Raw genomic sequence first — 11,190 nt, 5'->3', positions numbered from 1 at the left:
GCCACCGCAGCAGACCCAGGGCGCGCGCCACGCGCCGCAGCCGCTCTCTAAGGCCGGCGCGGCGGGGAGCCGAAGCGGCGGCCTGGGGAGCGGGGCCTGCCGGGGATTTCGCGCGGAGCCTGCGGAGCGCCACGAGGGCGGCCAGCGGCGCTGGGTCCCGGGGCCCGTCTCCCCCTCCAGCCCCAGATTCGCTCTCACCTGCCGCCACTTGCACCTCCCCCACCGCCTTTCCGACCTGGAGGCGCCGAGTCCCGGAGGCCTCGGCTCTTCCCGGCTCGGCGCCCTGCGACTCAGCCTCCGGCCGCGCCTCGCTGTTTCTTGTGTCCCGGGCCAGCCTGGGGTCCCGAGAAGCCCTCGAGCTCCGGGAGACGCACTCTGGGCTGCCCTCAAGGGGGCTGGGGGCCTTGGGTTTTTTGCCCGGCCTAGTCTCTTCGGCTTCGGTGGCTTGGCTCGCCGTTCCTGGGGCTGTCCGTGGGCCCCCTCCAGGTCCGGCCCCCTCCAGACTCGATTCCGTGACTGTCCCGGAATCCTCCTTCTCTCCCTGGGGTCCCACCCCCGACGACCCTTCCCGGCTCCGGGGTTCAGCGCTGCCCCCGCCGTCGCTGCTGGGGCGTTCGCCGGGTTCCAGCTCTGGCTCCGACTCGGTTTGGGTGTCTCCCAGGACCGTGTCCTTTTGCTCCGGCTTGGGTCGCAGCTCTGGGGCCCCAGTGCTCTGGCTGTCGCTCTCCTGGGCCTCGCGGGTTTCGCTGTCCGGGCAAGAGCTGCCCCCGTCTCCACCCGACGTGTCCCCATGCAGGCTCCGAGTCTCCCGGCAACCCTGCCGAGCCGAGGGTCCCCGCCCTTTTCCTCTCCTCCTGCGGCGGCAGAGCTCACTCGTTGTCCCTTCTCGGGAGAGACTCTCTTCCTCCAGGCGCCCGCCACGGTCCTCCCGGGGCTCGCGGCTCTCCTTAGATCCGCGACCCGGACGCCGCGCACTGCCTAGTCTCCCCTGGGCCTCTGCTGGCGGCCCAGCCCCTGACCGTCTGCAGCCGCCGTTCCGCTCTGCGGTGGGCTTCCGGCGGCCAGCGTGGGTCCTGTGGCTTCCCGCAGTGACCGGTTCCAAGACCGGTCTGGTCCTTCGGGCCTTACCGAGACCCTGTCCGCCTTCCTGGCTGGGCGCGCAGTGGGCGCTGCCCGACCGGGACTCCTGCTCCCCTGAGACCGGCCTCCTGGGGCCCTCCTGGCGCTGGGACGCTTTACCTTTGCTCCCACCCATGGCGGGCCCAGTGAAGAGGGGCTTCTCGGGGTCTCTGTCCTCGCCCTGAAGACCTTAGCCCGCAGTGCCCTCAGCTCTTGGCAGCGCCCACACCCGTTCTGCTCTGGCTCTACAGGCAGTCTACCCCCTGGGGGCTCCAGCCTTACTCAAGAGCATTAATTATGCAGTTGGCCGCGGGGTCCTGACCCCTTAGACCAACAAAGGAGTGGAGGCCGCCCAGGAAAGAGGAGACGCTTCAGCATCAAAGGCCGAGGACGGGGCAACTGTGCCACCTGGGAGGCACTGCCAGCCAGGCCAGCCTGGCACTGTGCCAAGCTGCAGGGACCCACGTGCTCTGCTCCCCTTTCACTGTTTGCCCCCCTTTCAATGAGCCTGTCTGGACCATCATCCTGGGGACTCTAAGGGATACCCACTCTCCTTCCTTCGTCCCCTTGGCCTCAATAGTATCAGCAAAGAGCTAACACTTCCGGGCTTATTATATGCCAGCCACTGTTTTAAACACTTTACTATGGAGTCATTTAATTCTTGGAAGCATGCTAAGAGGTGGGTGCCCTAAGGATTCCCGTTTTATGGCTGATGCGACTGAGGCACACAGCCAAGTGTCAGTGGTGGTCAGAGGTGGGACGCCAACCCGGGCAGTCTGGCTCCCAAGGCCCGCTGGAGAACAGGTGTGAGGGGCTACCATCAGCAGTAAACTTGACTTTCGTTGGCCCATTACAACGTATCTGATGTATCTCCAATCTCTTGCCTTCCTGGTGCCCTCCTCTCTACCCTATTGATCCAGGCCGGGGCCTGTAGCTCACTCAGTTGCGTGGGTGTGGCCAGCTGTCTTCCCAGAGCCTCCCAGGGAGAGGGGACTCTCCCTCCAAGCCCAGCTTTCACCTCTGGCTCCCACTTTCCCCATTCTTTCCTTCACCTGCTTTGCTCCTCCAGTCTGTGTGAGTCCTCCTCTGACCATGCTCCACTCTCCCTCCCTCCCTCCCTCGGGAACCGTCTCCTCCTCTCCTGGCCCCTACCACCAGCCACCATAACTTGGTAACTTTCACCTCCTTTGGTTGGGTGTTAAGGCGCCGAGCGATTTTACAGACTCTCATTTAATCCTTACCACCCTCTGAGGCAGGCCCTATGATTATGCCCTGTTTTATAGGTAAGTAAACTAGAGCACAAGAGTGAGGTCATCTGCCCAAGGTCACACAGTCGGTCACAGGTGAAGCCAGTGTTTGAGGACTGGGTCTGCCTGACTTCCAAGTCTAAGTGAACACTTAAGTCTCCCACCTGTCGATGTTGAAGACCCTCAGATCCAAGTCTGCAGATCATGTGCCCAGCTGCCTGTGGTACATCGGCAGGGCCCTTGGTGTCAGCAGTGACCTCTGCCACTCACCTTCTCCATCTGGCAGTGGCCCTGGTCAACCCAACCCCTCAGTATCTCCATTTAGCCACTATGGCCACCTTCCCCTGGACAGAAGGGGCAGGACCCTCCAACCTCCCTCCATGCTGGCTGAGCTTCCATTAATCCACTTTCTAGACAGTGCCAAACTCTTCCACTTGTGCACACCTATCAATAAAAATTGTTGATCTCACACTCCCAATAGAATATTTTCCTAGAACCAAAACAGGCGAACCACCAACACGAGTTAATACTTTGTAGCCCAAAGTACTTAAGGCAATGCTCATCCTGAATGAGGGCAGAGGTAAATCCATTTTCAGAGTCTTGATACTTGTGTGTGTGTGTGTGTGTAGCTGTCCAGCTCTCCAGAAAGACTGAGGACCGAGTGCCAGTCCAGGATATTCACAAGGCTTAATTTCTTTTATGATAAAAATAAAGATCCTGTGCATTCTAACATGTTCTCCCTGACCCTGACAGAGGGTCACCCCCATCACGAAACCCTGAACCTCGTGGACTCCCGTGAACCTCGCAACAGATCGTGAGGGGATACTCTTATCATCCCGTTCCCCCAGAAAAAACTGGGATGCAGAACAGGAAGGCAATGTGCGTGTCACACGAGTGGAACTTGCTGGGATTTAAACTACAGTGGTCTTCGGAAGAATGAACTTCATAATGGAACTTCTGTGCTCAAAGCCCTTCAGATGCTTCCAGAGTCTCAGGATCAAGTCCAGACCATCTTGCAGGGTACACAGCACTCCCCACTGTCTGTAGCTTTGTCTTTTTATCTACCGAGCATCCCTTCTCCACTGCTTCTGCGACCATGGTCTGTGTTCCTCTTCCCTTTGGGGCAACTATTCCCCCTTCCTTGTGGCTTTTGGGAGTTCTGTCTCAGTAAGTGCCACCCTCACCCCCACTTCTAAGGAGAACAGGAGAGCTGGAGTGGCCCAAGTTACACAACCCAGATTCTTGAGCTGCACATGCTTGGCGGGAGGGTGATGGGTAGGCTCTCCCATGGCGTATCCATCTAGGGACCTGGGCCTGGACTCCTCCTCTGCCCTGTGCGCTAATCCATGTCCTTCCAACAGGCCACGTGGGCTCCTGTGGCACATAGCAGTGCCCTTACCCTCGCCAGGTTCTAGGAGGTCCCAGTCTGGCCCCGGCCACTTGGTGGTCTCATTTTTGGCACACTTCCTGCCAGCTACCCTCAACTCTTAACACAATCCCACAGCAGGGCAACCAGTTCAAGTGCTGCCTGCCCCTCTATCCTCTGTGTAGAACGGAGCACCCAGCCCATTCCTGGTCATGTCCCTGCCCCAGCTTAATGTCACCTTCCCAGGCACATCTCTCACAGGCCCCCGGCTTGTCTGCATCCTAAGATTTCCTGCCCTTGTTAGTATTGTGAGCCTCAGAGGGCAGGGACCACATTATCTTGGCCACCTCTGACCCCAAGCGCCTGGCATATAATAGGTACTCAACAAAGACAGGTGGATGAAGTAGAATCAAGTAGACTCAACCCCCTGGCTTATAAAGACCGTAACATTGGTCTGATCCAACCCCTCATCTGGGGGTAAGAGCTTTCACTTCTGGGAACTGCCTCTGACCTCAGCAGCACCCCACAGTCCTTCCCTGAAGTCTGGAAGAAGCCACCAGGTCTGAGGTACTATGAGTGTCTCCCCCTTCTGACAGCAAGCAAAGGCCGGTCAAAGGGGACTCCCTCTGCCCCCGACCCTGGGATGCAGCCATGTACCCTCAGGGTGGTTAACTCTGGCCGTTCGTTTCCAAAGACAGAAGACATAGTGTTCAGATACGAACAGACACAGTTTGCTCTGACTCAACAGCTTAAAAAACTAACTCTCCGGAGTACCAGCCTGGTCCAGCAACTGGACCCCAGGGGCAAAGGCAAGGGACCGGCTACCAATCATTTCTGTCTACGTAGAAAATTTCTGCACAATTAAAAAAGTCAGTCATTGGACCAGTCCAGTGAAGAGGTAATAAGGTGTTTATTAAAAACTTTTTCACCCAGAGGCAGTTAAAATTTATAATTTAAAACCCAGCCCACTACAAAAAGGGGAGGGAAAAAAAAACTGTGCAACATTGACAAAAGAACCAAGACAGACAAGGCCCAGGTGGGGCAGCCCCACGGCCCTGGGGTCCCTCCTCTCCGAGGCCAAGAGCAGCAGCAGGGTGCACACCGGGGTTGGCTCCAGTCCCTGGCACAGCCCAGTTCATGGGCCTCCCGGGGCCGGGGGGCAGCGCCCCAGGAAGCGCCCTCAGTAGTGTGTGTTCATTGCGTAGCCTGGACCTGCGACCTGCTCACTCTGCTGTGGAAGGACACAGAGCAGTGGCAATTCGGGGGCCTCCTGGGCAGGCCGGGGGGCCTCAGTCCCCCACCCAGGGGCGTGTGTGGGCTCATTCTCCTATTCCTCCCCAACTAGGAGGCATACCCTCCCGGCCGCCCCCCAGCCCTGCAGCGGTGCCCAGAGCCCCTACCTCCCCCATTGCTGAGGCTGTAACCCGTGGCCACTCGCTGAGATCGCCAGTCGCCATAGCTCCTGCACGGGCAAAGACAGGGCAGTTACCATCCGTGGGGACCTCGGGGAGACCAGACGAGGACCCTTATTCCCAGAGAACTCCTGGCACCTCAGGGCCCACCCCTGCAGGCCCGAGCAGGAACTCACCCTCGGTCTCCCTCCAGTGTGCTCTGAATCTCCTTCAGGACCCCTGCAGGGTTGGGGAAGAGGCCTGCTGAGGCCGGCAGAGGCCGGGCCAGACACAAATGTTTCTCCCCCTTTTACTGGTGGAGTGTCGGACAGGTCTGCCTCCCTCAGAGTAATGGCCCTCGGTTCCACCCTGGCTTTCCAAGCCTCCCTCAGGACATCCCTCATGACGGCCCACCGAGTCCTGCCCAACTCACTCTCATCATTGAGCAGAGCGTGCTCCATCACCGGGCCAGGCCTCCTCTCTGAAAGGCAGGGGCCAGGTCAGGTGAACCCTGAGACCTCCTCTGCCCCAGCTCCCTCCTTACTAGAGTGGCAGTGCCGGAACCCAGAACCCAGGACTGGAAGCGATGCCGTCTCTACTCTTAGCCCCAATACCACCTGCTGGCCTGGGGTTCCCTTTCTTCCCCTTCGGTCTGGGTCTGGGCCTAAGTATCACAATGTATCTGTCCCCCACCCCCACCCCTGGGCACAGGGAACCCTGTCTTACCCTCTCCATCACTCTGGCTCCCTGAGTTCCTGTGGGGAGAGAGATGGTGAGGACTGGGAGTCTCTGGGCTCCCCATTCTGGCTCAGAAAGCCCTGATCCCATGAAGAATGAGGTCAACTAACCTGGCCCACCTTGAGCCAGGGTGATAAACCAAGCTCTGCCCTGGATGGCAGCTTCCATGAGAGGGAGGGGCATATGAAGGGGGGGCAGCGAGCCAGAGCCAGGAGGGTGGGCTTAGCTCAGAGGAGAGGGGCCAGGGCAAAGGCCACCTGTCCTTTTACCGACCTGGCTTGGCCTGAGACCTTCTCTGGGCCTGATCCATTGCGGGGGCAGCTGTGGCTCTTGGTTTCTGCTGAATCCACCAGACACCGGGGCTCAACCAGCCACTTGGTGGAGAGAGAGAAGCGCTCAAACTCTGAGGGTGAGATCAGGTAGAATCCTGGGGGGGGAAGGAGAAGCCTGGAGGTGAGGCCAGCCCACAGCTCCCAGGCCCTGCAGCGGCTGACGGGACTTTCCTCCCAGGAGGAACGAGGGGCCGGGGGCCTCCCTCAAAAGTTCTCTGAAGTCAGTCAGTCCAGCCTGGCCTCGGCTGCAACACCCCAAGCTGCCCTTCCCAGCAGCCCCTGGCAGCGCAGCGGGAGTCCCCACCCCGCCCCACCCCCGGGGGCCCGGCTGCTCGCACCCGCCTGCCCGCCCCCGCTGTGCCCACCTTGGCCGTATTTGGTGAAGACGCAAGAGGCAATGCCGCTAACATCCTCCCGGCGGATGCAGCTGTACCGAACCTGGGGCTTGAGCAGGGGCAGCGAGACCACCTGGACATCACCCAGGTTGGTGAGGACAGTCAGGTGATGCTCCCCGTAGTCCTCGGCTCGACAGCTGCCGAAGTGGGCCACGCTGACCCGCCGCACCCGCGAGCCCTCCAGAGCGGTCAGCTTCAGCTTCAGCTTGGCGCTCACCTTGGGCAGCGTGAACACCTGGGGGCACAGGGCACGGCTCACACCCATGGCTTCCGTGCCTGGTGCCGTCACAGGGCCCTACTCCCCAGCAATGACTGCCCAGTCTCTGTGCCCGCTCAGTACTCGGACATGCGGCCACTATGCTTTGACCGGGAAGGGACACCAGGGCTACTTATTTCCATGTCTCTGTTTTCCGTCCCCCCTATTGACACAGGTCCTGCTTCAGTGCCCCCATGCTGACCCCGGGACCCAGGATCTCTACCCCTCTCCTTTTCAGTGCCTCGGTAGTCTGTCACACACCAGCTGCAAATACAACTTTAAGTGAATCCCGGCCACTGTCATTTGTGCCCAGGATCTGCACTCCCCAGATGTCCCAGGGATCCCCAGGGAGCCCCGCCTCCATCCAAGCAACACCTTGAACTGTTCTTCTGACACCACAAGCAGCTGGTGGCTTCCCTGCATGTCTGGGCTCTTTGACAGGTCATGGGCCACCTCCAGGGGCTCAGGAAGGGGGACGCTATGTCCATCCAGCACCAGGATGCCCACCACGGGCGCTCGGTGCATCAGCTGGATCTCCTTGGCTGCAGGGAGAGAGGCAAGTGGTGGTTGATGGTGGAGTGGAGGGTGAGACTACAGACCCCACCCCACCCCACCCCACCCCATCCCAGGCAGATAAGGACCCTCTGCTCTCCCCCTGCCCAGCACTCACCCTGCTCGGCCCGCACGGGCTCATCCATTCTCCGCTCGGTGGGGGGCACACGCAGGGCAAAGGCATAGACCGTACCACCGTTGGTGCCAGCCCACAGCGAGGGGCAGTGGCGGGAGCCTGCCAGGAAGCAAAGGTTTGTATCTAACCCACAGTTCTGGGGGTCAGGTGGAGCCAGGTGACCTGGGCTGATGTCCCGGCATTGCCACTCACAACCTGTGTGACCCCGAGGTCAAGTTAGCAAACCTTGTAAGTCTGTTTCCTCCTCTGTAAAACGGAATGGCTGTGGGCCCTGCCTATTTCCTGGGGGTATAGACGGGAAGAGCTGGGAAGGCTCTCTGACCACTAAGGGACCCAGGCACAGGTGGTCTTGAACCCGGGACAGCTCGGCCCTGAAGATACAGCAGCAGATACCCCCACCCCACTCTTGCCCCGGTGGGCGGGCGGCAGGGAGCTTCTGCAGGGCACACTGGGTACTAGCAGGCACTCTTGGAGGAAGATATTCCTCCACTTTACAAGAGAGAAGCTGACCCCAGGTTAAGTGACACGTCCAAGGTCACACTTCTAGAGTGGTGGAGCCTGAGTACGAAGCCAGGGCAACCTGCCTTGGAGACCCAGGCACGGGAGAGAAAGAGGCAGGCAGAGGATCGGGTCTCCCCATGCTCCCAGCCAGGCCGGGCAGCAGCCTCCAACACGCCCTCAGGCCGAAGGGTGCTCTCCTGGGCCCCCCACACCTCAGGCTGGCCACTCACTGTCCCTCAGATAGGTGTCAGCAAAGTAGAGGGTCCGGACGAATCCCGTGAAGGAGTCCTCTGCTGAGCGAGCCTCGATCTTACGCTGCACAGGGGCCAGCTCCATGTTCTGCGTACCCGTCCGCTCAGCCCTGGCGCCTCCCTCCGGCACCTGCAGTGGGTTTGGTCAGGCTGAGGGGGGCTCTGGCCTCCCCTTCCTGGGGGGATCCGATTGCCCAGCACCAGTCCTTCCAGGGGAAGACGGCCACTGCCCACCCGGTGATACTAACTGAAGACTTAACCCTCTACACTTGGGGAAGCTGAGGCCCAGAGATGCAACGTGTGTGTGTCCGAGGCCACAGAGCTAGTGGGCAGCGGGGCAGGGCGTGAGCCTGCTCGGTGCTTGCAGCCAAAGCTACGGGGGAGGGAGGGCTAGTTTGGACCTGCTGCCAGCCGCCCCGGGCTCGTGACCGGTCTCGGCCTCACCTCCCCAGGGGGACCAGCTGGCCGCCGCTTCCGGCTTGACACCCGGCTACGCCGTATCCGGCGGAAGGACTGGCGCAGGGACTTCTTTAGGGACTTCACACGGGACAGGGGGCCCTCCAAAGCCAGCTGGTCACTGGGGTGCAGCGTGCACCTGGGGGGAACATCAGGACATCAGTGCTGCCAGGGCCCCAGGGTGCTTGCCCAGCACCAGCCCTAGATTCAGGCCCTGGCCACCCCAGGAGGGCTGCTCACTTGACAAAGACCTGCCGCCGCTGCTGGTGGTCAAAGAGGCCAAAACCGTGGCTTGTGCCAAAGGCCACGAGCCGCCACTCAGAGTGCAAGGCCAAGGAGGTGACCACGGCCGGGGGCTGGCACTGCACCAACACGAAGGGCTGGAAGCCGGGCTCAAAACGCACAGGCCCCGGGCGGGCACACAGGCGCTCGTGGCCCTTCCAGCGGTAGCCCTCCTGGTCCTGCAGCAGGTCGGCCTCCACCTGCTCCACGGCATGCTCCGCCTCCTCGTCATTCAGTTCCAGCACCAGCACCTGGGGTGGGGGTGGGGGGGTGGGGGGCAGGTGGGCTGAGCCACCCCCCCACCCCCCGCCCAGCACCAAGAAATAGCGGGACCACAGGGACCCTGAGAGTGGGAGAGTGAAGGACCTGGGACCCACACCAAAGCCTAGGGCCCAAGGAGAGCTGGAAGGCCCTTCCCGATCCCTGGCCCTTAATCCTGGTTTCTGGAGGAGAAACAATCATCCCAAAGGCCTATCTCTAATGGGACCAGGCAACCTCTATCCACTGGGAAAAACACAAGAGCCACAAGAGTCGGTGATGGTCCTGGCGACATCTTCAGTGGGTGCCCAGGAGGCTGGTGTCTGTCCTTGCTGCCCCCCAATCCTTGGACACCGCCCAAAGTCCCCTGATCACTCCTCCTAACTGCACCCTCACCCCTGCCCCAGCCCAGCCTGCTACCTGCCCTGCCGTGCCCGCCACAGCCAGGTAGCCACTGTATTTGCAGAGGAAAATCTTCTGGATTCCCAGCCTCGGATCATCACTGTAGGGGTCGAAGGAGCCCACCTGACAAGGGAGAGGAGGTCCGCGAGTGGCCATAAGCACGAGACCCAGCCTGTCCTTGCCCTGCCTGGTTTCCAGGCTCCCGGCCTCACCTTGCGGAGTGGGGGCCACTCATCCTCGCCCTGGGCATTGAGGTTCTCGCTGGGCTCTGTGTCGGTGAGGAACACCCGTACCGTGCTGAGTTTGTAGAGTAGCCGTAAGCAGACACCGGAGGCGTCCCAGAAGCGCACTGTGCCATCCTCGTGCCTGCGGGCAGAGCCACCTGCCAGTTGTGAGGGATGCCAGGCCAGGGGTGCCCGGGAGGCCCGGGACTGGCACGCACCTGCTCTGGGGTTCTGTTCCCACCCCGCGTATTCTACTTGGCCGGAAGAGAGTGCCATGAAAGTCACCTACCCTGTGAGCAGCAGGTCCCTCTGGGGAGGGGCTGGGGCCAGACTGGTACCACCATCGATGGGCCACTCCTAAAGAATGAGACCAAGAAGTCCATGGGAGAGCTTGGCCCGAGGTGGGGCCAGGGCTGGTGCCAGACTTACCATGGTGGAGAAATGTGTGTGCTGCTGTCTGCCAGCGGTGACGATCCGCTCCCACAGCTTCAGGGGGATGTTGGAGACGTGGTGGGAGCAGGTGATGGCGGAGCAGTGAAGGGAAGCCAGGTAGGGAGGCTGGACTGGTGGCCAACCAGCCGCCTTCAGGTCAATCACCACTAGCTCCTCCTCGGCCAGCACCACCAGGGCGTAGGGGTCATCAAAGGCTGGGGGACAGGCCAAGGGTCAGGGGCTGCAGGAACCGTAGGAAGCAGTTTGCCCCAGCCCAGCCCTGCAGGATCTTAAGCTCTAGGGCTGGAGTCAGAGAATCTGCATTTTTTTTTTTTTACATTTATTTATTTTTGAGGGACAGTAAGACAGAGTAAGAGCAGGGGAGGGGCAGAGACAGAAGGAGACACAGAATCTGAAGCAGGCTCCAGGTTCTGAGCTGTCAGCACAGAGCCCGACACGGGGCTCGAACCCACGAACCGTGGGATCATGACCTGAGCCGAAGTCGGACGCTTAACTGACTGAGGCACCCAAGCACCCCTGGAGAATCTGCATTTTATTTTATTAATTCATTTTTATTACAAAAAAATTTTTTTAAGTTTATTTATTTATTTTGAGAGAGACAGAGATAGTGCAAGTAGGGGAGGGGCAGAGACAGAGAATCCCAAGCAGGTTCCGCATTGTCAGCTTGAAGCCTGATGTGGGGCTCGAACTGACGAAACTGCGAGATCATGACCTGAGCCGAAACCAAGAGTCCAAGAGTCGGATGCTTAACTGACTGAGCCACCCAGGTGCCCCAGAATCGGCATTTTATTATTATTTTTTTTTAATTTTTTTTTCAACGTTTTTTATTTA

At 60.1% G+C, this 11,190-nt stretch overlaps 2 protein-coding genes across 7 annotated transcripts in view; both read right to left on the bottom strand.

Moving 5' to 3' along the window:
• Nucleotides 1–2,499, bottom strand: part of MYO15B (myosin XVB) — a 38,986-nt gene extending 36,487 nt beyond the window's left edge. Inside the window, exon 1 of the mRNA XM_040456770.1 lies at nt 6–2,499. Within this exon, the coding sequence (XP_040312704.1) occupies nt 6–1,255 (1,250 nt within the window). The 5' untranslated portion in view covers nt 1,256–2,499. The remainder of the gene's footprint in view (nt 1–5) is intronic.
• Nucleotides 2,500–4,618: 2,119 nt separating this feature from the next.
• LLGL2 (LLGL scribble cell polarity complex component 2) overlaps nt 4,619–11,190 on the bottom strand; it is a 35,558-nt gene continuing 28,986 nt past the window's right edge. Inside the window, exons 11-26 of one of the 6 annotated variants that reach the window (XM_040456402.1) lie at nt 10,336–10,553; nt 10,196–10,263; nt 9,895–10,048; nt 9,701–9,805; nt 8,981–9,273; nt 8,729–8,879; nt 8,264–8,414; nt 7,515–7,631; nt 7,220–7,386; nt 6,559–6,823; nt 6,135–6,288; nt 5,850–5,878; nt 5,557–5,604; nt 5,321–5,363; nt 5,133–5,194; nt 4,619–4,960 (exon numbers count right to left, since the gene is read on the bottom strand). In XM_040456402.1, the coding sequence (XP_040312336.1) occupies nt 4,956–4,960; nt 5,133–5,194; nt 5,321–5,363; nt 5,557–5,604; nt 5,850–5,878; nt 6,135–6,288; nt 6,559–6,823; nt 7,220–7,386; nt 7,515–7,631; nt 8,264–8,414; nt 8,729–8,879; nt 8,981–9,273; nt 9,701–9,805; nt 9,895–10,048; nt 10,196–10,263; nt 10,336–10,553 (2,030 nt within the window). In that variant the 3' untranslated portion in view covers nt 4,619–4,955. Of the gene's footprint in view, nt 4,964–5,132; nt 5,195–5,320; nt 5,364–5,556; nt 5,605–5,849; nt 5,879–6,134; nt 6,289–6,558; nt 6,824–7,219; nt 7,387–7,514; nt 7,632–8,263; nt 8,415–8,728; nt 8,880–8,980; nt 9,274–9,700; nt 9,806–9,894; nt 10,049–10,195; nt 10,264–10,335; nt 10,580–11,190 lie in introns of those variants that run through there. The other 5 variants (XM_040456400.1, XM_040456401.1, XM_040456403.1 and 2 more) reach the window with 5 other exon arrangements.

Source organism: Herpailurus yagouaroundi, unplaced genomic scaffold, assembly GCF_014898765.1.
Source record: "Herpailurus yagouaroundi ecotype Mexico unplaced genomic scaffold, PumYag 217, whole genome shotgun sequence".
Lineage (NCBI taxonomy): Eukaryota > Metazoa > Chordata > Mammalia > Carnivora > Felidae > Herpailurus > Herpailurus yagouaroundi.
Note: the sequence above shows the minus strand (reverse complement) of the source record. Positions and strands in the feature narration are given on the sequence as shown.